Here is a 23,298-nt window from a genome sequence, read left to right on the forward strand (position 1 = left end):
TAAGAGCTATTTTCAGATGGATTTTAACAATGTTTCTACTATTTAAAAAAGTACATTTGATTCCATGGTACATTCAATTATCTTTGAAGGTACTTGACTGAACACAATAGAATTTGCCTCTGAGCATATAGCATATAGGTTTAAGAATTAAATCTCCTACCCAATAGTCTACTAATGATATGAATGCTCTATTAAGCTCATCTGACCTTTCCAAATATTCTGTTTATTGTTTTTCATCCCAGGTCATGACTTCAGTTCTTCTGTTGCCTCATATAGTCCAATTTGGTTACCAAAAATTTTATCTGAAAAGCTGTGATTTATGTCTGCAGTAAGAAAGAAAAATACCTTTGTGAGTAGGTATTTCTGGCTATCTCATATCAAATAGAGCATGAAGTGAGACCTGAAGTTAAGAACAGTGTTAATTAAAGAATAATAATGAACTATTATGTATGTCAGCACAGAAGGAATAGTGGTTTTGTTGTTATTTTCACAAATCTCTATAATACAAGGATAGAGCTTTATTTGTGAGGCTTTCCATTAACACGTGACAGATTTCAATGTTACCATTCACTCCTTTGAAATTATGACCTATGATCCGTGCCCCACTTGCTCTAGAGTTGTTTCATCCAGCGTATCAATGAATGTATCTTGCTTTAAGATTCTTATCTCTCTAATTGCACAATATGAGGGCTGAGAAAAAAGATTCCTTTCAGAGATTCTCTTTGAAGGCAAGGCAAGTCAAATCAAATCTTCTTGGATGAGAAACTCAAATCTAATCACACAGTTCCCAGTTGATCTGGATGATTCAGACACATCTGCCCATGCGTAGAAATGGCTTTTTGTAAACTGACTTACTGAATAGATTTGAGAATCCAGTTCAAGACAGTTTTCAACACTAATCTGAATAAACAAATCAAATCAATTTGCTAAGCTGAAAACGCCTGTTTTTTTCCTTTACCTGGGATATTTTTGTATTTACTGTAGATTTAATTTGTCTTCATACTGGTTACCTTATTTGAAATTATTCTCAAGGTTGCTTTCTAGTCATAAAATTGCAGTATAAGAAGGGGGTCCCCAACCCCAAGGTCGTGGCTCACAACTGGACCGTGGCCTATTTGGAATTGGTCCGTGCACGCCAGCCTGCCACGTGCAAGTTGAGCTGAGCATTGGCGCCACCTCACACAGCCCAATTCCCCTCTCCCCCCCAGCTGGGCCGCCAAGCAGCAAAGGTTGGGGACCACTGGTATAAGATACCAAGGCTTGGCCAAAGAAAGAAAACAAAGTATTGTCTAATGGAATCAATTTTAGTGTAAAATCGTATGAGAAAAGAAAGCTGTGTGCTCATATTTGTTTGCATATCAATAACTACCACATATGAAATAGACATAATCTGGAACAAGTTTCCATTTAGAGCTTTCAGACTCATGAATCCAGCAGTAGGGTATAATAGGATGCTGCTTTTGCCAGCTGTTTGTTTCAAATTTCTTCTTTGACATATGGTCTCTAATGGGTAGTTCAGCGCAAAGAAGACCAATACATAACATATTGTATGTCTGAAATTCTTTACTGCACTTTTTCCTGAGACCATGCAACTGTCCTTCAAAGAAAGCTACTTTCAAGGCAGTTTTCTGAAGTTGCCTCTCAGTTCTAGGAGGAGACATGGCTGCTTTAAAGAATTACTGATTGGGGCAATGCTCTAAAACAGCTTTTTGGAATTGACTCTCAGGGGCTACATTGCTCTACTATTTACATTATAAAATTCATACAATTCTACAAATGTGTAATTGGCCTCAATATTAATTAAATTGCCTTTAAAGCAATGTAATGGTGGCACAGAGGTTAGAATGCGGTATTGCAGGTTAATTCTGCTGACTGTCAGGCATTCGATCCTCACCAGCTCAAGGTTGACTCAGCCTCCCATCCTTCCGAGGTTGGTAAAATGGGGAGCCAGATTGTTGGGGACAATAGGCTGACTCTGTAAAGTGCTTAGAGAGGGCTATAAAGCACTGTGAATCAGTGTATAAGTCTAAGTCTAAGTCTAAGACAGCCTGGTCCTCTCCAAAAGCTTTGAATGTCAACACCTTTCCACCATGGACAACATAGTCAAACACAAGGGCTTATACAGAAAGTGTAAGTTGCCTACCCCTTAGTGTGTTAAACAGTTGTCCCTCTCTTGAATCTTCTTTCTTAGCTTCCTGTTTAAATTTATATTTGCTTGTGAAAACTCTCCAGTTTTAAAGGACAGAAACAAGGACATATTGGGTAAGGATCCAAAGCAATTTGCTATCCCAGAGTTATAAAAAGCTTGATACCTTATTGATTAGAAATCATACCCATGCTTCATTAAATTTGAAAACTCTTGCGGTTTTTACTGATGATGCATGAGCTATAACATCAAAGCATTTCTTCCTTAGAATGTAAAACAAGTAGAAAATAGGCTAGCTTTCTTTAAACCTGGGTTTCTGATTTTAAGTTGCCGTTGCATCCAATACTGTATGGTTATTGTTTTTAGAAAGGTTTTTTTTTACTCTGAAAACAAGAAAGATCCATCTTTGCAGGTAGAAGGAAGGAAGAGGTTCCAGTGTGAGAAATTCTGCTGAAGAAAACATTGGCCATACCAATCGCTTAGCAAAAATAAACAAAAACCACCACCCTTAAAAAGCGATATCCAGTTAACAATTGAACTCAAAATGATAAATATACCAAAGGAAATTATGTATAAGAAATTCCCACCCTAAGCTATTTTAGACAGTATGAAGCATAAATCAAATACTGTTTTCAGGGGGGGGGGAGAAATCTTGTTCAAGAAACAGCTCCAAGAATAATTACAAGTCTTGCTGATGACGAGGGATGCTCCTAGCCAAGGTTTTTATCATGCCTCCTTCTCAACATTTTATGGGGAGTCTAGATAGCCTAATACCATCTTTCTTTGGTACCCTCCTCTGCTTTCCCACCATTCTGTCTTTTTTCTTACACAAAAATATCTATCACAGAGGTGAAATAGTTGGAAAATGCTTTTCCAATTTTTAATATTAGTTGCTTCTTCTAAGGAACATCCCGGACATACCAGGTAGCAATAGATCCAGGACTGTCAAAAGAAAACAATTCTTTGTTACGTACAATATAATGTATACTGCAAAGGGCAAAGGTAGACATTTCTTGTCATAGGAAATTGAGGTTACAGGTCACTGTAATATGGTTGTTAATTATTGCTTTTAGGTTCTGCTTGTGAGTTTATTCAAGATGGACACTGGGGAAACAAATTATTCAGGGGCAAGCAATCAGATGCCTTCCCCATTGGGTCTCTAGTTTGGCTCTCTGGATCGAAAATTTTCAGCCAGCAAGGACAATTGCTATTGATTATCAAAATTGCAGTTCAAAACATCTCAAGAGCTTCAGGTTACCAACCCACATGGGCCTTTGGTTTATTTGCGATATTTACATTTGTAATTATGTTTCCTATTTTCTCCAGATGTGCGAACTAATTGTGAGGGTATAATCCATAAAAATTATACTGAAAAAGAGAGGGTTTCGCCACTGAGAAGAATTATGCATCATGCAAAACCTTTGTGATATGATTTGAAACAATATTTAAATAATATTGCAATACATTTTATTTCCATTTGCAGATATATAGCTCTAGGCATTTTTATTCAGAAGACTGCTCAAACCAGCATGGATATAATTGCAGTCACAATTACCTGAATTTATCATATTTATTCAAATTTGTGTGATTAATTTATTTGAAGAATGGTTTTTAAAAAGTGGATAATGTGATAATGGCACATAATCAACCAAAGTAATGTTCAGAATGATCGGCAGAGGAATGATTTGCGGCATTTGCTGCATTCTACTGAAAATCAAACACATACCATTTTTAAGGAATTTCTTCTGTTGACTTCCTTTTCTTAGAGAAATTATCAGTTTCACCCTAGCTGCTTCACCTGTTATTAAAAAGTTTATATCCCATTTTATCTGAATGCTCTGCAAGGCAGTTCACAGATAAAATATTTAAACATTGTGTTTATGTTGAAGAGAAACAACATAATTCATATAGTGGGAGTTCCAAAGCTGCAGTCTAAAAGATACTTTTGGGAAATAGCAGAAATGGCAGCAGTGCAACTAATTACCAATTTGTTAAATTTCTATAGTCAGCCTCTCTTCAGATACAAATCCCTTCAGCATTGAACTCTGCATCAGGCTTTACAAAATGGTAAATATGAAACTATTAGTATTGAAATACAATACAATTAGTCCTTGACTTACGACCAGTCCATAAACTCCAACAGACCTACCTGGAAGAATATTTACAATCTGGATTTGAAGTTCTGGCAGCTCCCCCCCCCCCCCCCCCCGAAACCAGGCTCAGAAACCAGACTACATTTATGGCATTTTGCAGTGTCCCATGGTCACATGACCATGTTTTATGATGGCTTTGCTGAAAACCAGGTTGACTTCCAGTTTTCAGCAAAACTAGCCCATAGCGAACCCTGGGTACATGTAACAACTATTAGCATTTGTTTAACAACCATGAAATTCACTTTACAACTATGCCATTTGCTTAATGACCATTGCAAAGAAGGTTGTAAAATCAGGTTGCTCACATGACCATCACAACTTACCGCCATAATGGGCAGGCTGCATTTACGATCATAACATAGACATCTTCCTTGGAATATATGTTGTGATTGTGAATCAACACAATCAAAGAAGGGGGAAGGAGGGGGAGGGAGAGAGGGAGAAAGAGAAGAAATTAATTTAGCACAAGGAAGAAGAAATGAAGAAGCTTCTTGGATGAGAAGCTAAACGTCTTCAAGGAAAAAACAAAGTCCAGTTTTCTTTTGAAAAAGCACCTTTGGGTCAATCATTACCTGGATGACTGAGAATCTCCATGGACATTTAATTTAGCACAAAAAGCTAAATTACAATAATAAGCTCTAATAAATTATTAACATTTAAAGAAGAGGTTGCGCCTGCTGAGGTATGAATCACTTAACTGAGCAAGAGATGAGATTCAGTAAAATGTCTCCATAGGTTTACAGCAGTGGTTCTCAACCTTTTTAATGCCGTGACCCCAACTGGTCGTAAGTCGAGGACTAAACCGGTCATAAGTTGAGGACTAAACCGGTCATAAGTTGAGGACTAAACCGGTCGTAAGTCGAGGACTACCCAACCGGTCATAATTCGAGGACTTTCCCTGCCCGGGAGCGCCGTGCATGCGTGGTTCTGCCCCCTGCACCGGCCAAGGCGTAGCTGGGAAGCGGCAGAGACGGAGCAGGCCGACCACTGGCCCAGCTCAAGGGAGGTAAGGCACCCGCCGGAAAAGGGGGGAAAAATGGCGGACAGCCTTGCTTGGCGACCCCCGTGAAATGGTCGATCGACCCCAAATGGGGTCGTGACCCATAGGTTGAGAACCGCTGGTTTACAGGGTTACCTGCAAAACCTGAAGACTTTTCGGGAAGCATAAAAAGGCTACATCAGTCAGAGAATGTAATTTAAGTCACTGGAAACTTAAATCAGGTTGATAAAGAGGTTGATAATTCTAGAGGCCAGGGAACCAATAGAAATACATGGCAAGTTCATATTATATTCAATATGTAAAGTAGAAAGATTCCCTCATTTGATGGGCTATACATTTTGGTGGAATTGTAGATCACCATCATGGACTCATACATGTATATTAAAATATGTCAAAGCACAAAGACTGGATCCCTCTACTGATATTTTTTTCAATAAGCAGATTGTTGGAAAAGGGGGAAGCTCCTGCAAGCATATCCTGAATTAATGTCTTGAAACCATATTTGAAAAGACCTAACAAACCCTTTGAGACAGATAGATAGTGATTTAGAGTTGCTGCAACTTTTAACGTCTTCAGGAACAAGGGATATTAAAATAGCTGGCTTTTAGAGATTACTAGAAAGATTCCTGACATAATTCTGAATATTATTCCTGAATAATTTTTTCTGACTCTCTTTTTGCAACTCTGGTTAATTTGCTGAATGGTAGATTATTTGAACAGTTGACCCATGCACTCCCAAACAGCTTTTAACGTCAAATAAAATGTATGTTTTCTGTCTTCAGATAAAATCCAGGATTTCAATTTTCTGAGAAATGCTGCCTTTCCTTTAACAGGAAACATGACTAATCTCAGTTTATTTGCCTAGCGCACTTCTAGTCTGTTTGCCTTGAGACTAAATTCAATAGTCCATATCCAATATTACTTTCTTGCTAAATCAGCTTACTGAGATAATATAAAGGACTCTAGAGGATTTGGAGGTGTGAAGCAAGCATCCAAAATAGGAGTACAGGTGACTTGTGGTACCATAGACTAAATGTCTCTGAAGATAGGCAAAATTTTGATGATGATGATGATCATGATCATGATGATGATCATGACTGTTTAAAATCAGTTAAGAAGAGTTAAAATATAGAAGCAAAAGAGACAGGGACAATGTCTTCATTTTTCAATGAATTGTCATTTTAATACATCTATGTTCAACAAGTTGCAGAAAGTAACAGAAGATTAAACTATTTAAGAAAATAAAATGAGAAGAGTGCCATGTAACACAATTGAATAGTTTATTTGCCCAAGTGTGATTAGACACACAAAGAATTTGTCTCCAGTGCAGAAGCTCTTGGTGTACATGCAAAACAGGAAGAAGAGGAAGAGGAGGAGGAGGAGAATAAATAATAATATTACAGGCATACTACATGGGTAAATATGCATAGAGTCTTGTAGACTTGAAAATATTTTATGCTATCAAGGCAGCTGTGTCATAAATTAGGTATTCTGGAAAATAAAAAAAGACAAATTTGTATTTGTCTCACTGTAAAACATATGTTACATTTTCTGCTATTTAAAGTCAAGGGTCAGGGAGGGAGTTATCTGAAGAGACATGTGCTGAATTATACAATGATTGTGAAAATATAAAGATGGAAAGCACAGCAGAGCTTGCCAATTATGTGCCACGAACTACATTACTTCACATCTCTATAGAAGTCATAATTCATAAACAGCAAATTGGAGATGAGAAACCATCTTTTCCCTGACTATCTAAATCTACCTCCTTCAATTCCATTACCGGGCATAGATATGACCATTAAACAAAACCTGTGCAATGAAAAATGGTGGCCGCAAAGGTAATATCAAATGCCCATTTCTCCGATAAACAGTCAAATCTTGCAAGGTGCAGAGCACCTCCCACATTTCCTGGATCTCCCTGGACTGCAGGAGGGTGGGGAGGCTGTTCTGAGTCTCAAGGTATCAAGTTGAAAAATAGCTCCAAAAGAAAGACCGCTGCCTTTTAAATATGCTAGCAATGCAGCAGTTGCTAGCTATATACACTGGAATGCATGAATGAGATTTTTGCCCATTTCATAATGATACAGAAAGAAGAACAGAGTAAAATAAATGTCTGGCAGAACCTAGCACAGTGTTAAATATATGCTTACAGTAAATCCATTCATTTCATTCATCCTTAAAAGGGAATTGATCCAATTCAACTCAGTGGAGCTGCTGAGTACAGACAGGTGCAGCAGTCCTCGACTTATAACAGTTCGTTTAGTGACCATTCCAAGTTACAAACCACACTGAAAAAAAGTGACTTATGACCAATTTTCACACTTATGACGGTTGCAGTATCCCCAGGGTCACATGATCAAAATTCAGATGCTTGGCAACTGGTTCGTGTTTATGACGGTCGCAGCGTCCCGGGGTCACGTGATCCCCTTTTGCAACCTTCTGACATGCAAATTCAATGGGGAAGCCAGATTCACTTAACAACCGTGTTGCTAACTTAACAGCTGCAGTGGTTCACTTAACAAATGTGTCAAGAAAGGTCACAAAATGGGACAAAATTCACTTAACAAATGTGTCACTTAGCAACAGAAATTTGGGCTCAATTGTGGTCGTACGTCGAGGACTACCTGTACTTTGCACAGTTTTCTCCATGTGCTGGACTAACTACGGGTCTCCTAATACTCACCCAGCATCATCATTTTGAAGTAACTGGCAGGAAGAAGAACAATACAGGCAAAAATTGTAGTGCAAATGTGCTACAGTATATTACTGCCCACTGACTTCATTTTAAAGTCTTCTTGTAGGTATTTTCACAGAAAAGTCACTATTTAATTACAAAATCATCCTGACTTGATATATGGCTTCTCAAGGATACTATTCAACTTATCTAAGCCATTCGGGCATCAGAATGCATTTCGTGCAATTGTGTTTTCTTTTGGAGAAAACTCTTAGCAGAACTTTAATCAGCATTAGAGAACCTAACTCTTCTAACACACGGTAATGCAATCTTTTGTTTCTCTAAAACATGTACTCACAAGATACATCTGAAGGCAGGTATGAAATTAAAATTCCTGTAAAAGTGACCTTGGGGCAATGTTTTTATCTGCCTATGACAGTCACTGCCTAGAAGATTGACTCTTTGGCAAAAAGTAGCGTGTTAATTTTTAGATACTCCATGCCAATTTTCCAACTTGGCTTCTGTTTTTTTGGTTGTTTTTTTTTTTCAAGAAAACCTTTTTGGATGCCAAAACAAAACAAAAAAACCCCCACAAACATACCAACATCATCTTATGCCTCTCCCCCCCGCATGTCATATATACACAAACATACCAATACCATCTTATGCCTCTCTGCTCCCCCATGTCATATATACACATTATTTACATGCCTATCTTGTTCTTGCTGAAATCAAAGTAAAGTTATATTTATTTCCTGACAGTCATTACTTCATTATTCTCTGTGCAGGTGTTGCAAGTCAGAAAGGAAAAGCATTCAGGTAAAAATGTATATTAAATATTTTAGTTTTCAGTTTTGCAAATGTGTAAAATGTGTTTTGTCCTCTGTTTCTTGCTTTTGTAAAATCTATCTTGTTCACTGAAATTTATTTTTTTTTAAGAAAAAAAACACAAGAAATTCCACTCAAATGTGTATTTGCAATTTTCCTTAGTCTGTTTAGGATTTGCAAGCAATTTTACTAAAATAATAGTTTTTCTACACATATTTCCCCGGTGGGTTCTTCATATTCTCTGAGCTTCATTGGTTTCCCGCAGACATTTAATTACCAGCTTTACATAACAGCATCAGTGCACTGAACTGTCTGCAGTAAAACCATTAAGGGAGCAGTAATAATCCAATGCAGTAGTCCTAGAAATGCAATCATTTGTTTAGTGGCCATTTGAAGTTACAACAGAGCCAAGAAAAGTGACTCACATCTGGCTCTCACTTTTACAACTGTCACAGCATCCCTAGGGTCACATGATCAAACTTCAAGTGTTTGGCAACTGGCATCTATTTATGTTGATTGAAGGGTCACATGATCACCATTTCTGACTTTCTTAGCCGGCTTCTGACAAGCAAAGTCAATGAGGGAAGCCAGATTTGCTTAAGAAACATGTGATTCACGTTAATGACCACCGTGATTTACTTAACAACTGCAGCAAAGAAGTTGTAAACTTGGGCACAACTCGCTTTTACAAGTACCTTATTTAGCAATGGAAGTTCCAATCCCAATTGTGGTCATAAGCTGAGGACTACTGTAGCTCAACAATATATTGTCTACTATTAGAATTATTTAATTATCTTGAATGCTTTGGGATGGGAAGTTGGGGAATGAACTGATAATGGTGATATATTTACCCTCCAATGTTTATTATATTAATAAAAAAAACTTCCTGATAGATAACCTCGGTGCATATAAATATTTTAAACTCTTGTACTTCCCTTTAATGGTACAAGTCTATTTCTGTACTTTTCCAAACAAGTTTTCTAGAATGTTTCATGTTCTTTATTATCCCACCTGACTTCTTACAATGAGTTCTGTGGTCAGCTTCAAACTAAATGTTTTTTAAGACGGCACTGCTCCCTGTCAGCCTTATTAATTTATTAATTTATTTATTAATCTTCTCCTTTATCTTCAGATTAGACACCAACAACTTATGTCTTTGATTAATTACACCTTAGTTTTGTAATTTAAAGTGTTAATATAAAATGCAGTCAAACTGCACTGAGACAAGAGGTTAACAAGAAGACAAAGATCACCTAAAACAGGGATTGATAATAATCATTTAAAAATACCTCTACTTAAAAAAGTGTATTACTATTCTATCAAAAAGTGACATTGGCCTAACGTAGTTGGGAATGCAGATATTCAATATAGTGTAATTGTACTGTAAAAATATAGAAGTCTTTTATACATATTGTTGTGGTTCCCATAATCCTGGGAAATGTAGCTTGGTAAAATTCTAATTCAAAATTGTTACAAGTATATTTCTCAATCTTGTCCCAGAGAAAAAAAAATTAATAATAGTGCAGAGATGCCCAAATTACTGAGTTCGGTTTTCCAGAATTGTTTCCTGTAATTGTAAAGATAATCACCACTGATTTTCTTAAATGAATAAGGTTTAATACAGTGATGACTGAAAATAAACATTGGGGATGGGAGCACTCAATGTCCATCCACCTCAGTGGACTGGTGAAGATTGTTCTAGGGTGATTTTATGCTTTCTCTTATGGCAAGCATCACATTGATATGTCAGGTGCTGTTACAATACATTCATCATATGTACATGTCTTATTAAGAATAAAATAATTGATGAAACCAGAGCAATTTAAATTGTTGTATCCCAAGAGCCTATCTCTTTACATTCATTCATGCAGATGTATGAATATCTAAGTTTTGAGAGTGTCCTTGGCCATGCTATTGCAAGTATACTAAACAGGATATTGGGATATTATGTGTATCCATTTGATTTAATATAACTGGTGCTACAATCATGAAGTGTTTCTTTTACTGTTATATTGTTATTTATTTTAAGACAGAGATTGGCTGTCCTACTGCAAAGAGTTCCAAGGGCAAATTATATTTTAAAAATACGCCTTATGATATAGATGTTTTAAAAATACGCTATATGATACAGATGTTTTAAAAACATGCAATATGATATGAGATGTTTTTAAAATATGATAAAAAATACAAGTGTGATAATAAATAACAAAATAAGATGCAGAATTAATAGTCAATCTACTGCAGCACAACTGGGGTCAAACATTTGATTGGTTATTACCAGATTTTAAAAGCTTGGTAAAGTTAAAAGTGACCTCAAAGAACATAAAATAATGTGAATGGAAGTGCCAGATATGCTACCCAAGAAAAACCAGGATACTGGACTACTGAAAAGGCTGTTGCTTGTAATTACAGAGCACCTTCCCTGGTGAAGCAATCAGGGAACAGCCTCTGATAGTAAAGGTCTAATCTATTATATATCTCTTAGCAGGGCCCAATAGGGGAGAATATGAGATTCAATTTGTTCTGTAATTCTGTTTCCTAGTTTAGACCCTTGTTGGCTCAGGTCTTATGTACTCATCCCCATGGGAGCACATGAAGAATCATGATGGTTTCAATGGATACATAGACTGTTGAAGTGAAGGATATCAATGTATCTAGAATCATAGCCCATTCTTAACACAGGTCATCAGCCTCCTGACAGTTAGAACAATTAACCAGTGGAACAACCTGCCTCCAGAAGCGGTGAATGCTCCAACACTGGAAGTTTTTAAGAAGAGACTGGACAGCCATTTGTCCGAAATGGTAAGGGTCTTCTGCCTGAGCAGGAGGTTGGACTAGATGACCTCTGAGGTCCCTTCCAACTTTATCATTCTTATTTTTATTATCTGTTCAGCTGTTGAACTGCACAGGGCTAGAGACAGCTGCAATTTTTACAGACCTATCCCACTAGGGCCTTGTTCCAGATTTGGATTTCCAAATCTCCTGCTATAATTTGTGCCTGGGAACATGGGATAGTTTTAGTTTTGGGCTGAATGTATGATTTGCATAATTTTCACTAGTGATAGTGATTGTTATACATTTGCTGGTCATCTTTCACCTACTGAACAAAGGGAGGCTATGATGTGGGACAGATTCTCTATCACCTATAGGTTTTAATATCTGATCAACTGCTGAAAAGAAATATAATGAGGTCACCGTCTTGGGGGGTGAAGGGTCCCGTTAACTAGAGGAAGAGGTGAATGTTTGTCGTTCCAACAAAGTTTGCTCTCATCTGGAGATGCGGTGACTTAGTGATGCTGGAACTGCCGGCCAGAAATGGACTGCACTCCAGCAGTTCGAGTCTTTTGCTCTGCTTGCTCCCTGCCCACCCAGCAGTTTGACAGCATGCGATATTGCAAGTACATAAATGGGTACCACTTTGATGAGGAAAAACCTAGCTGCATTCATATGTGCAGACAGCAAAAGCTGGCGCTAGGCCTGGCTGGACACAAGGCGAGGCAAAGAAGGCGAGGCAAGACGAGACTGGTGGAGGAGCCCGGGACAGCCAGCGACATGAGCACTTCTAGTCAGCTGGTATAAGCTAGTTTTCCTCCTGAGGTGCACCAAGGATAGGCATGCAAGTGCTGAACAGAATGGACTAGCAATTTGAGCAGTCAGGACTGCGTTGTGTCTAGCATTTGTAGATTTCCCTGACATTGTATGCCATGCATAAATAAATGCTCTCATCTGCTGCGATAGGGAGAAGATAAAATTTATTCTGCATGTTATTATCAGTACTGGGCCACAGTATAATCCATGTTACTCATTCATGACACTCAGTGAGTCAGTGTTGACTGGGTCTAGATATGAGGTCATGATTTTTCTATCAATCAGGAATTACAATCCAATTTTGTAAATTAACCCCAAATAGTGAACAGTATGGTGAATGACAGTGATAATGAAAGTTTCCTTAATAAATTACTATAGTTATATGACCCACATCCTAGGTCAGTTATTCTAATAACATTGATTAACATATCCATTCAAATGCTAATGCTTATCATACAATATTCTGCTGAAAGCATTTCATTATAAAATAAATTAATTTAGAATTTCATCCGTGTGATTTGTAATTAATTGGAACAGACTTTTATCTTACATTTCTTTCTTTAAAGAAATATCTTCCTTTTTCTTTAAAGCTATCTTTAAAGGCATCAGAGGCATCCAAAGGGATGGTCACTGGCTTCACAATTGTGAGGAAAGCAGGCAATTGACATATGCCATGCACACTACATGCCACGCACACACTACATGCATGTAAAAGGAGGCAGGGTTTTAATCCTCCCGCTGCACTTTCCATTGTGAAGCCAGTGACCATTGTTTTGGATGCCCTGAAAACCATGGAATCATTTATAAATGTAACTCAGTCATCTGCAATGAGTGGAGGCAAAATTCCCAGACACTTACTTACTTACTTACTTACTTACTTACTTACTTACTTACTTACTTACTTACTTTCTTTCTTTCTTTCTTTCTTTCTTTCTTTCTTTCTTTCTTTCTTTCTTTCTTTCTTTCTTTCTTTCTTTCTTTCTGATCTTCTGATTTGTACTTCAATGATCAATCCTCAAGCTTAAAGCAAGCCGGATTGGCCTGGTTCTTTTTATTTATTAAACAGGCTTTTGGATTAGTATAATATTAAGTTATGAATATCCACAGCTATTTTTCAGTGATGGGCAAATCCACAATGCAATATATATGCAGACAGTTAAGTACATGATTTGTTAGGAAAAGAATAGAAACTTGGAAAGTACCTTCACTGAATCAAAAAACATTTGTCTATTAAGATCAGCAGTGTCTGTGTCTGCTGGGCATAGAATTATAGACTAGAATTCTTTCCCACCACAACCAGCTAGGATAGGAATTAAACCTGGGGATTTTTGCAACAAACAAAGCAGAATTCTGCAACTGATCTGCAACCTTTCAAGGATTTTGAAAACTGTAGGAGTCTTCTGAGAGATCATACTAGATTCTACAGAAAGCATCTTTTGCATGTGGATGGAGAAAAATGGACATATTTGGCTATACTTTAAAACTCATTTTATTTCCATAGTTTTGACTAACTACTTTCTTCATCAGCTAACACAAAATATTTTCTATAATATTTAAATTTTAAACTTCAAAAATTCTCCTGAATTCAGATGTGTTCATAGAGTAGCAGATTACATATTGAATTGCACATTTAATAATAAAATAGCTGGCCATAAAGTCACTTCTTGAGTTTTGCTTGTTAATGGTTGATTTCCAAGAAGCTGACCAAGTTACACAAGAATGTCTGACATTACTCATGAGCTGGATAAACACAAATTGAAGTACTTCTGATCTGTCAAAAGGTAAATCAAGGAATAGGAACATCATCTATATTGAATGGTTAGGAACTTAATTTGTTTTGAAAGTATAGAACTGTCCATCATTCCCATCTGTGTTTCAACTGTATTCTCTAGATTTCAGACTTATTCACAGAAAAGTAAATGGTAGATTTGGAAGGCCACATTTATATATCTTGCTAGATTTGAGTGCCCTAGCTGTTCAGTCAATCAAACATCTCAGCAGTTGTATGGCAAACTGCCTAGCTTGAGAAGGTGAGACTCTTATTTAACAGGAAGAGGTCAGGTGAAACATACCTTGTAGCCTTATAGGTAGATCACATAGACATACTATAGGTCAGTGGTGGCAAATCTATGGCACGCGTGCCAGAGGCGGCACTCAGAGCCCTCTCTGTGGGCATGCGCACTGTTGCCCCAGCAGAGTTCGCCAGAGTAGCGAGCACGTGGCATTTGGAAGCAACAGGACAGGAAGTGAGTGAGCAAGTGGTGTTGGCCCCCCAGGGATGCCCCAGAGATGGTGAGGGACTGGCCCCCACCACCTTGGCCCCGGCCATGCTCACCCAGTCTGCCGTGACCACTGCAGCCATGCCCACCCAGTGGACCACGCCCCCCCCCGAGGGCACCAGAATCCTGATGCAGCCCTGGCACTTTGTGATAAATAAGTGGGTTTTGGGTTGCAGTTTGGGCACTTGGTCTCTAAAAGGTTCGCCATCACTGCTATAGGTATATCACGAAGTTCTTCACTCAATAATTGCACTACTCCTACTATTACTTCAGCTCTTTGCCCCACCCCATCTCTCAGACTCAGTCCAATAAAGGATTGACTAACAGCACTGGGCTGTTACACATTGTCTTTGAAATATTCAGAAAATTTATTTGAAGATTCTCTACTGTGATTATTTAAATCACAAACATAGGCCAACATTCAAATACAGGTAGTCCTCAACTTACAATTGTTTAGTTAGTGAGCATTCAAAGTTACAATGACACTGAAAAAAGTGACCTACACCCAGTCTTGCATTTCTGACTGTCATAACATCCACATGGTCCCACATGATCAAAATTCGGGCATTTAGCAACCGGCATGGATTTATGACAGTTACAGCACCCTGGTGTCATGTGATCACCATTTACAACCTCCCCAGCTGATTTCCTATAAGCAATGTGGAAAACTGGATTCATTTAATGACTCATTTGATTCACTCAGCTTCAGTGATTTGCTTTAAACCCATAGCCCCCCCCCCAAAAATAGGTGCAACTCATGTAACAGCAACCTTGCTTAGCAACTGAGATTCTGATCTCAACTGTGACTGTACATCTTGAACTATTCAACAATACAATATAGTGCAGGTGAACAGATTTTTTTTTCTCAAAAAGATGCTGCATTAGGAATAAACAACCCATCTTTCAACAACCCTTCATGTTTTAGGCACTTTCCACTGATATGAGTGGAAGCTCTTTTAAAATTTGCTGTCAACAAAAGTTTATTTTATCTTTAATTAACTGCTAATTAGAGATTATATTTTTCTGGCCTCAGGGGCTGGGGCCCAGATGGATCCCTAATAGCCATTTTATGCTCCCTCTAAGCAGAAGGTAACTCAAATTTAGTGAAAACAGAGCAAATCTGGCAGCTAAAGAGAAGAATCCATTATGCTAGGAATAAGGTTAGGATGAATGTACTGTACATCCATAAAATCCTGTGACAATCTCACAACAAGGCAGCAGAGAGTCTGATGATCAATGTTGTCATCAGAATCACAGCAATCTTAGAGTAATTTTCAGTTGTTATGAATGCTTAAGAAAGATGTAAAAGGGGTAAAAACGTGGAACTGAACTGACAGGAATGAAAGATTGGTCCCAATAAAGAACTCAAGTCTTGAGGTGCTGCTGCTTCAGAATTGGATTATGTTTCTCCAAATCTTCAGACTGTTATAGCATCCACATGGGGTTATGCTATGCCTTGATAACTTAGAAAGTACTTGCATTATTCTGTATTTCCAAGTTCTTCAAAGGGCGACAAGGAACACCCTTTCACTTCTAGCAGAGAGTTCATGGTGGACAAGTAGGTGACAATTTTCACACTATCCCTAATAGCCTCTAGTTCCTAACAAACTCCAAACCTTTCACTTTTCACTCTAGCAGTATTTTCTAGAACCCAAATAGATACGTTAACCACAAAAATTAAAACGCTTAACATATACATATAAGAAGGCAGTCCATCTGAGCTCCTCAGTTACAAGACAGATTCACAAGGATATTTTAAAAATATTTTAATGAATGTAACCATTTTGAAGAGTTTTCTCTACAAAAAAACAGGAATGCTACATTTGCTGAACCTAGAACTATCTACTTGAAAGATAAAGCATGACTTCGGAAGTCAGGAAGATCTCAGACTTCTGTTGCAATTTTGAATATTGATACATCTATTTAAACTTGCCAAAGTATTCTCCCTTTTTTAAGGCTGTCCTTAATACAATAGTTTCAGCCTATAAGGAACATTGACCATTCACAGTACTGTACTGACTCTGATGCACATGTAAGTATTGGTGAATTAAGATTAAATGGCTCTGGATCAGTTCTCCCAACAAATCAAAGCATCATGCTAAGATGCACTTTAGACATATCTCTCTCTTAGTGTTGCCTTTATATTCTGCCCCTTAGGCTACTGTAGGACTCTGTCAATGCTCTTTCTCCCAAATCCTTTTTGAACTTTGACTGGCTTCTTTCCAAGACTACTTAAATCTGAGGACATAGATGCAAGCATTTCATCTCTATTAGAAATAACAGCTGTGAATAAAAGATTAAAAGCATCATATCATTACATGTCTGGAACCATGCCCTTAGCATGTCTTGTTGTCAGTTGAAAATGACATATAAGAAATCTTTTGGTATTACAAACCATGGAAGGATTAAATTATGGCTTCATCACATTTAAAATGAAGTCATTGTATAATTGCATTTCTCATATGCTAAACCGATGGGAGGAGGCTAAATTATCAAATGAAGAAAGTCAATGCATCCACATGATTATTCATGAGAGGGAAAGTGACTGAAATCATGGACAGCAAACTAAAATACCACATATCTAAAGAGGGAAAAAATGCAGATGCTCTCAAGGAATTCCTTCCCTCAGATGTACTCACCAGGGAGCTTTGTTACACAAAAAATAATCATTAGCAATAATCGTCATTAATTGCAATGGAAGTACTAAGGAAAATCTGTAATGTTTCTTCAGCTATGATTTTTAACCTACGTTCTCCCCCAAAAAGTGGCACTAACACGAGTAGCATCTATATTATCTACTCAGAAGCATAACATTATAGAATTATTTCTTGGCGGGGGGGAGTGTCTTATATATAGGACTATAGCCCAATATAATACTGTCACTAAATCACTAAATAAATTAGTAAATGAAATACACGTAGACCTCGACTTACAATCATTCATTTAGCGACTGTTTGAAGTTACAATGGTATTGAAAGAAGTTCGTGTATTTATGAAGGCTGCAGCATTCCACGGTCACGTGATCACCTTTGCAACTTTCCCTGCCAGCTTCCAACAAGCAAAGTCAATAGGGAAAGCTTAATGGATTTAATGACTGTGTGATTCACTTAACAGCCACAGTTATTTGCTAAAGGTCATCAAATTGGGTGCAACTCCCTTAATAACCACCTTGCTTAGCAACAAAAAGATCTGGTGGTAATAATAATAATAATAATAATAATAATAATAATAATAATAATAATAATAATAATAGTAGTAGTAGTAGTAGTAGTAGTAATAATAATAATAATAATAACAATAATAATAATAATAATAATAATGTTGGAAGGGACCTTGAAGGTCATCTAGTCCAACCCTCTGCTCAGGCAGGAAACCCTATACCATTTCAAACAAATGGCTGTCCAGTCTCTTCTTAAAAACTTCCAGTTTTGGGTGCATTCACAGCTTCTGGAGGCAGGTTGTTCCACTGGTTAATTGTTCTAACTGTCAGGAAGTTTCTCCTTAGTTCTAGGTTGCTTCTTTCCTTGATTAGTTTCCAGCCGTTGCTTCTTGTCCTGCCCTCAGGCACTTTGGAGAATAGCTTGACTCCCTCTTCTCTGTGGCAGCCCCTGAGATATTGGAACACTGCTATCATGTCCCCCCTCGTCCTTCTCTTCATTAAACTAGACATACCTAAGTCAAGGACAACCTGTAGCTGAATTTTAGTGTAACTCAAGACTCATCGGCTGTAAGCCAATACAGAGAGCAACACTTCTACAAAGATAGCCACACTAGCATATCCATTTACTTTCTATAGTTAAACTTTTCATTGTGCAATAATGAGGGGAAAAAAACCAAATATATCATAACTACTGGTACAAGCACTATATTGTTTATTTAAGCTCACCTTCCCTAACATGGTACCTGTCAAATACCTTCCCATTATGCATGGCCCCTATATTTTATCCATTTGTTAGCTGGAAATCATGGGGATTTACAGCCTAATGGTCAAATATATTCAAAGAACATCCATTTAAGAAAATATGTTATGTGTCCCAAACTAGTTCACGACTGAATACAAAAAAGTGCACTTAGTTTTGGAAAGAGCTTGACTATTTCATATAGAAGACTATATACAGTATAACTATTGTTTTTATTGATGACAGATCACGTGCTGGTCCTCAAACTTCAATTTTCACCTATATTTGGGACCTTCCTGTTTATTCAAATGTAAACTAATTTGGAAACTTCCAGAATATCTTTTGCTGAATTGGATTTCAAATAAAATTTTGACATCTGCAAACATAACCATTCCTCATTCAGCATGGAACATAACTAGCTCTCATTAGTTCCTACTGATGGACCCAAGCTGCTGACATGGTTCAGGAGTTAGCATCATTGAATGAAAAGTTTCTTGGACACAACTGGCAGATACCAATTTCAAAGACTTCCAAGTCAAAGAACAAGAAGAATATGCAATCTTTTAGAAAAGAGAAAAAGTAAAGCGATATTTTCAGATGTGCAGGACTGTCCTTAAATGATATATCAACAATTAAACCACTGTATAACAGACAAGTTAATTAAATATCAATACTATCATCTACCATTTCATTACAAACTGATTCTATTAATTAAAGAGTATTTTTTTAAAAAAAAAGACTATCTAGTTTAGTTGACCAAGACTTTCAGATTATTTTCGCACATGATGTTTACACCATTCCCACACACACAAACATTTTATGATTCTGAAATGCAAATTTGAAGTGTCCATTAGTTGGAAGGATGCTTATATGTCTCACACAAATTCTGTTAAGTGCAAAGTTTACAAGGCATTTTCACACAGAGAACTTCTGTTTCTTTCAGCATTGTTAGAAATTGCTTGGTGATGTGATTGTAAAGCATGCACTGCTTGAATTTTGTCTATGATAGTTTAATGGCTTTCTATCTAAGAGCACCGTGGCTACATTGACAAGAAAGTGCAAGCCTGAGCCAAAGACATGTTAATAGCATCATTTCAATCCTAATCGTATCTATTCAGAGATACCAGGGGTCAGGGAGATCTATTCCCTTGTCTTAAGAGTGGGGAACCTGCAGTCCTCCAGATGTTGCTCTATCATTTGTGACATTCCCAGTCAGAGTGGTTAAGTGAAAGATTCTAGGACTGAATATCAGCAGCATCTGGAGAGCCACCCATTTAGAGTTCCATACTTCATCCTTACAGTTTGGACACAAGCTATGTTGATTCCAGCGAGGCATTGCCGTAGGATGGACTCTTCAGAACTTCTTTAAAGTTTTCAAGTTGGGAAAACTTTTTTTTTAAAGGTATACCTTTACAAAGAAAAGCAAGCTTTAAGCCAAGCTTCAGAACCACCGCTGGAAGTAACTTCCTTGAACAGTTGGACCTGCTCCATTATATACCCTAGCTCAGGGGTAGGCAACCTTGGCTCTTTTATGACTCGCGGACTTCAACTCCCAGAATTCCTGAGTCAGCTATGCTGACTCAGGAATTCTGGGAGTTGAAGTCCGCGAGTCATAAAAGAGCCAAGGTTGCCTACCCCTGCTAGTATGAATCTTCTTTGGCTGGATTTCAGGCTCACCCCTGCAACAGTTTATAAGAAGGAGGTAACATACCCACTTTCAGCTCTTTTCCAAAGACGGTCCTCTCTCCCAGAGCGGAGCAGTTCCACCGTCCATTGCGGAATTGAAATTGACACTCGTTGATTCCCATCTGGGAGCCTTCCCCGATCACGATGATGGCATCGGGTCTGCTCTGACAGATCGCCCTCTGTCTTGGAGCCAAGCCCGGGATTTTGTTACAGATGATACTGGCTCCCAAAGCCACGACCGAAGAAAGACCCCTGAGAAGAGAAGGAGGCGGGGGGGGGGGGGAGAGAGAGAGGGAGAAGAGCGATAGTGAATCATCTCATCCGAGTCGGGATCAATCGATTCTCTTAAAAGGCTCTCCTCTTGAGGCGCCCCTCGGTACGAACTGGCAGGTTGCTCAACATCAAAGCCCGCCCAGATGCCGCTTAAGCCCTCCGAGCGCCTCATTTGCCCATCAAGGCTCGACAGCCGCTTTAGTCCACCGATTGTCTGGTAGAGAGAGAGCCAGCTTTCAGCAAGCCCACGGGTGGGGAAAGGGCGGCGGGGGGGGATTTCTAACCACCACCACCCCACTCCCACCCTCGCAGAAATAGGTAAGGGCCATTGAACCGGGCAGCCCGCCCTTCCCCCTTTGTTCTCCGGCCTCTTCGGGAACAAGTGCTCCTAAAGTCACCCGGCACATACTCAAGCAGGGCCAGAAGCATCATTTTTGCCAAGAACTCCAGCCCAGGGCGACTCCGGGCTGCTCGGCTGCCGGCGTCCGCTGTCCCCCTCCGGACTAACGGCGCGGAAAAAAAAAGAAGCTGGGTCAATTTAACCGCGAGGAGAGCCTCGCCTCCCTTCTCTCTCCCAATCTCCTCGTGCGGGGTGTGTGTTTGTGTGTGTGTGTGGGGGGGGGGGCGGGGGGGGGGCTCTCTTATTCCAGACTTCCCCAACCGGGAGCCCTCCAGATGCAACGAGTGGCGACTGGGAATGGGAGGGAATGGTGGCTCTGAGCCTTTGAAAGACGCCAGTGGGAAAGAAGGGATTGGGGTCGGTGAGAAAGGGAGAGGAAGAGCGAGGTGCCATCAATGGGTAGCCATCCTCCGGGTCTCTCTTTCTATTTAAGGCCACTAGCAACCCGGGTGGGCAGGGGGGTTTTTTTTGGGGGGGAGCTCACGGTCCTGACTTCAACCCACTTCCAAACATCGGAATGCCACAGCCTTCTTCCTGGAAAGTACCACCGCCGCCCCCACCAGCAGCCCTGCGAGCACTAGGCCTCCTCCCCACGCACCTGGCAGTCCCACCTCACGAAGCCGGCGCTAGGGATGATCCCAAGCCCGGCCAGGACCTGGACTGACGGTCCCAAAGGAGGAGGGGAGGCTCTACCCCTAACCCTGGCCGTGAACCCCTTCGGCGGGCTGCTTCTTTTCCCGGCGCTTCGTAGGCGGGCTCTTTGATGGACGGGAAGAACGGCAAGTAACCCGAGCGCGGCGAAGTTAGGAAAGAGAAGTCTCTGAAACGACTGGGAGCTGGTTACAGGTAACCAGGTTACTTTTATTGCACGCAGTGGGAACCGCGGCGAGGTGGAACTGCACGGCCCGCCGCTGCCGCCGCCGGTGGCCAAAAGAATCAAAGTTCGGGCCGCGAGATCCCGCACAATTTCAGCTCGCCGGAGAACTGCTGAATAAGCCCACCGAATCTGCGCAGGTTTCGGCTGAGCGCTCTCCGCGCAGAAAGAGCTCGGCTCTGGGATGCGGGTTCAACTCTGAAACTTAGCCGCGGCGCGTGAGACAACCTGGAGTCCCTGGCCAGGCGCAGAGCGCTGCCCGGTTCCTTTTCTGGGTACCAAAAGCAGGCCTCGGCCCAGGGCCACCCCCCCGTTTGGCCAGGCGATGAAAGGGTGGGAAAGGACCAGGGGTCTGCGGACCCTGCCCTAAATCGCCTGTTTTCCTCGCCTGGCGCTCATTGCCATTCTGGTCATGCCTCTCGTCTGGCCAGGCGAGGACTTTTGCCTTTCCCCAGAGCTGACGCACATTTAAGAATTTCGCTGGGGACAAGAGCGGCAGAAATAGCCGCCTCACCCTGGAGCGAGCGAGAGAAAAGGAGAGAGAAGAACCCTTTCAGACTTTCCCCCGGAGTTAAATGCTAGCACAGGTCTGGACAGGTTGAGCCACCGCAGCGTGTTTGCCTTTAAAAAAAAAAGGGGTGGGGTGGGGTGGAGAGAGAGAAGAGAGAGAGAGAGAGAGAGAGAGAGAGAGAGAGAGAGAGAGAGAGAGAGAGAGAGAGAGAGAGACTTACCCTATTTTGATATAGACAATCCCTAGGCTCAGAAAGATGTGGAATATCCAGCGCCTGGTTTTCCTGTTCATATTCCTCGATCGTCGTTGGCTTTCAGATCAACATGCGAAAGTTATGTCTTTTTTCTTAAAAAAAAAGTGTATTTACTGCCAGGGTCCAGAACAATAATGATGATAATGCTTGCCCCCCCCCCCCGGCACGCTCTCTTGCGCCCTGGTGGGTTTCTCGGTGCCTCAGACAGTGCAACGCCAGGTCAAAGTAGCTCAGACAAAACAGTCCAGCCCTCCTGCGCTCGGAGCCTCCCGGAGCGAGCGGTGTGGGTTTGGAAATCCCAAGAGGCAATCACCATCGCCCTCCACTGGGTCTCTCTCTTCGCTCCCTCTCGATCCCGGATTTGTATGCCTGTCACACGTAGCCCTGGGAAGCTCGCTCGTTCGCGCGCGCGGGGGGGAAAAGATGCAAAGGGCTCCCGTCTCCTCTGCCTTTGGCGGCGGCGGCGGCAGCAACTCGAGAGGATTTCCCCGCAGGTTCAGCCTTTAGTGTCTCGCACGCTTTTCTCTCTCTCCTTCAGCATACTGGGGCGTGTTCTCCAAAGGAGGGAGTAGTCCAGCCCGGGTGGGGTGGGGGGTGGGAAGGGAAAGAAGTTAATGGCTCGGCGTGGGGGGCGAGGGTGGAAGCCGGGTAAAGGATCGCGCCCCGATCACCTGTTCGCTTTCTCCTCCCGCCTTGGCCCCAAAGCCATAATAATAATAAACGATCCCGGA

At 40.3% G+C, this 23,298-nt stretch overlaps 1 protein-coding gene across 1 annotated transcript in view; it reads right to left on the reverse strand.

Moving 5' to 3' along the window:
- LOC107285548 (protein Wnt-7a) overlaps positions 1-22,605 on the reverse strand; it is a 49,227-nt gene extending 26,622 nt beyond the window's left edge. The window contains exons 1-2 of the mRNA XM_015813747.1: positions 22,535-22,605; positions 20,282-20,508 (exon numbers count right to left, since the gene is read on the reverse strand). Of these exons, the coding sequence (XP_015669233.1) occupies positions 20,282-20,508; positions 22,535-22,605 (298 nt within the window). The remainder of the gene's footprint in view (positions 1-20,281; positions 20,509-22,534) is intronic.
- Between the last annotated feature and the right edge of the window lie 693 nt (positions 22,606-23,298).

Source organism: Protobothrops mucrosquamatus, unplaced genomic scaffold (genome assembly GCF_001527695.2).
Source record: "Protobothrops mucrosquamatus isolate PMUCROS unplaced genomic scaffold, P.Mucros_1.0 scaffold191, whole genome shotgun sequence".
Taxonomy (NCBI): domain Eukaryota; kingdom Metazoa; phylum Chordata; class Lepidosauria; order Squamata; family Viperidae; genus Protobothrops; species Protobothrops mucrosquamatus.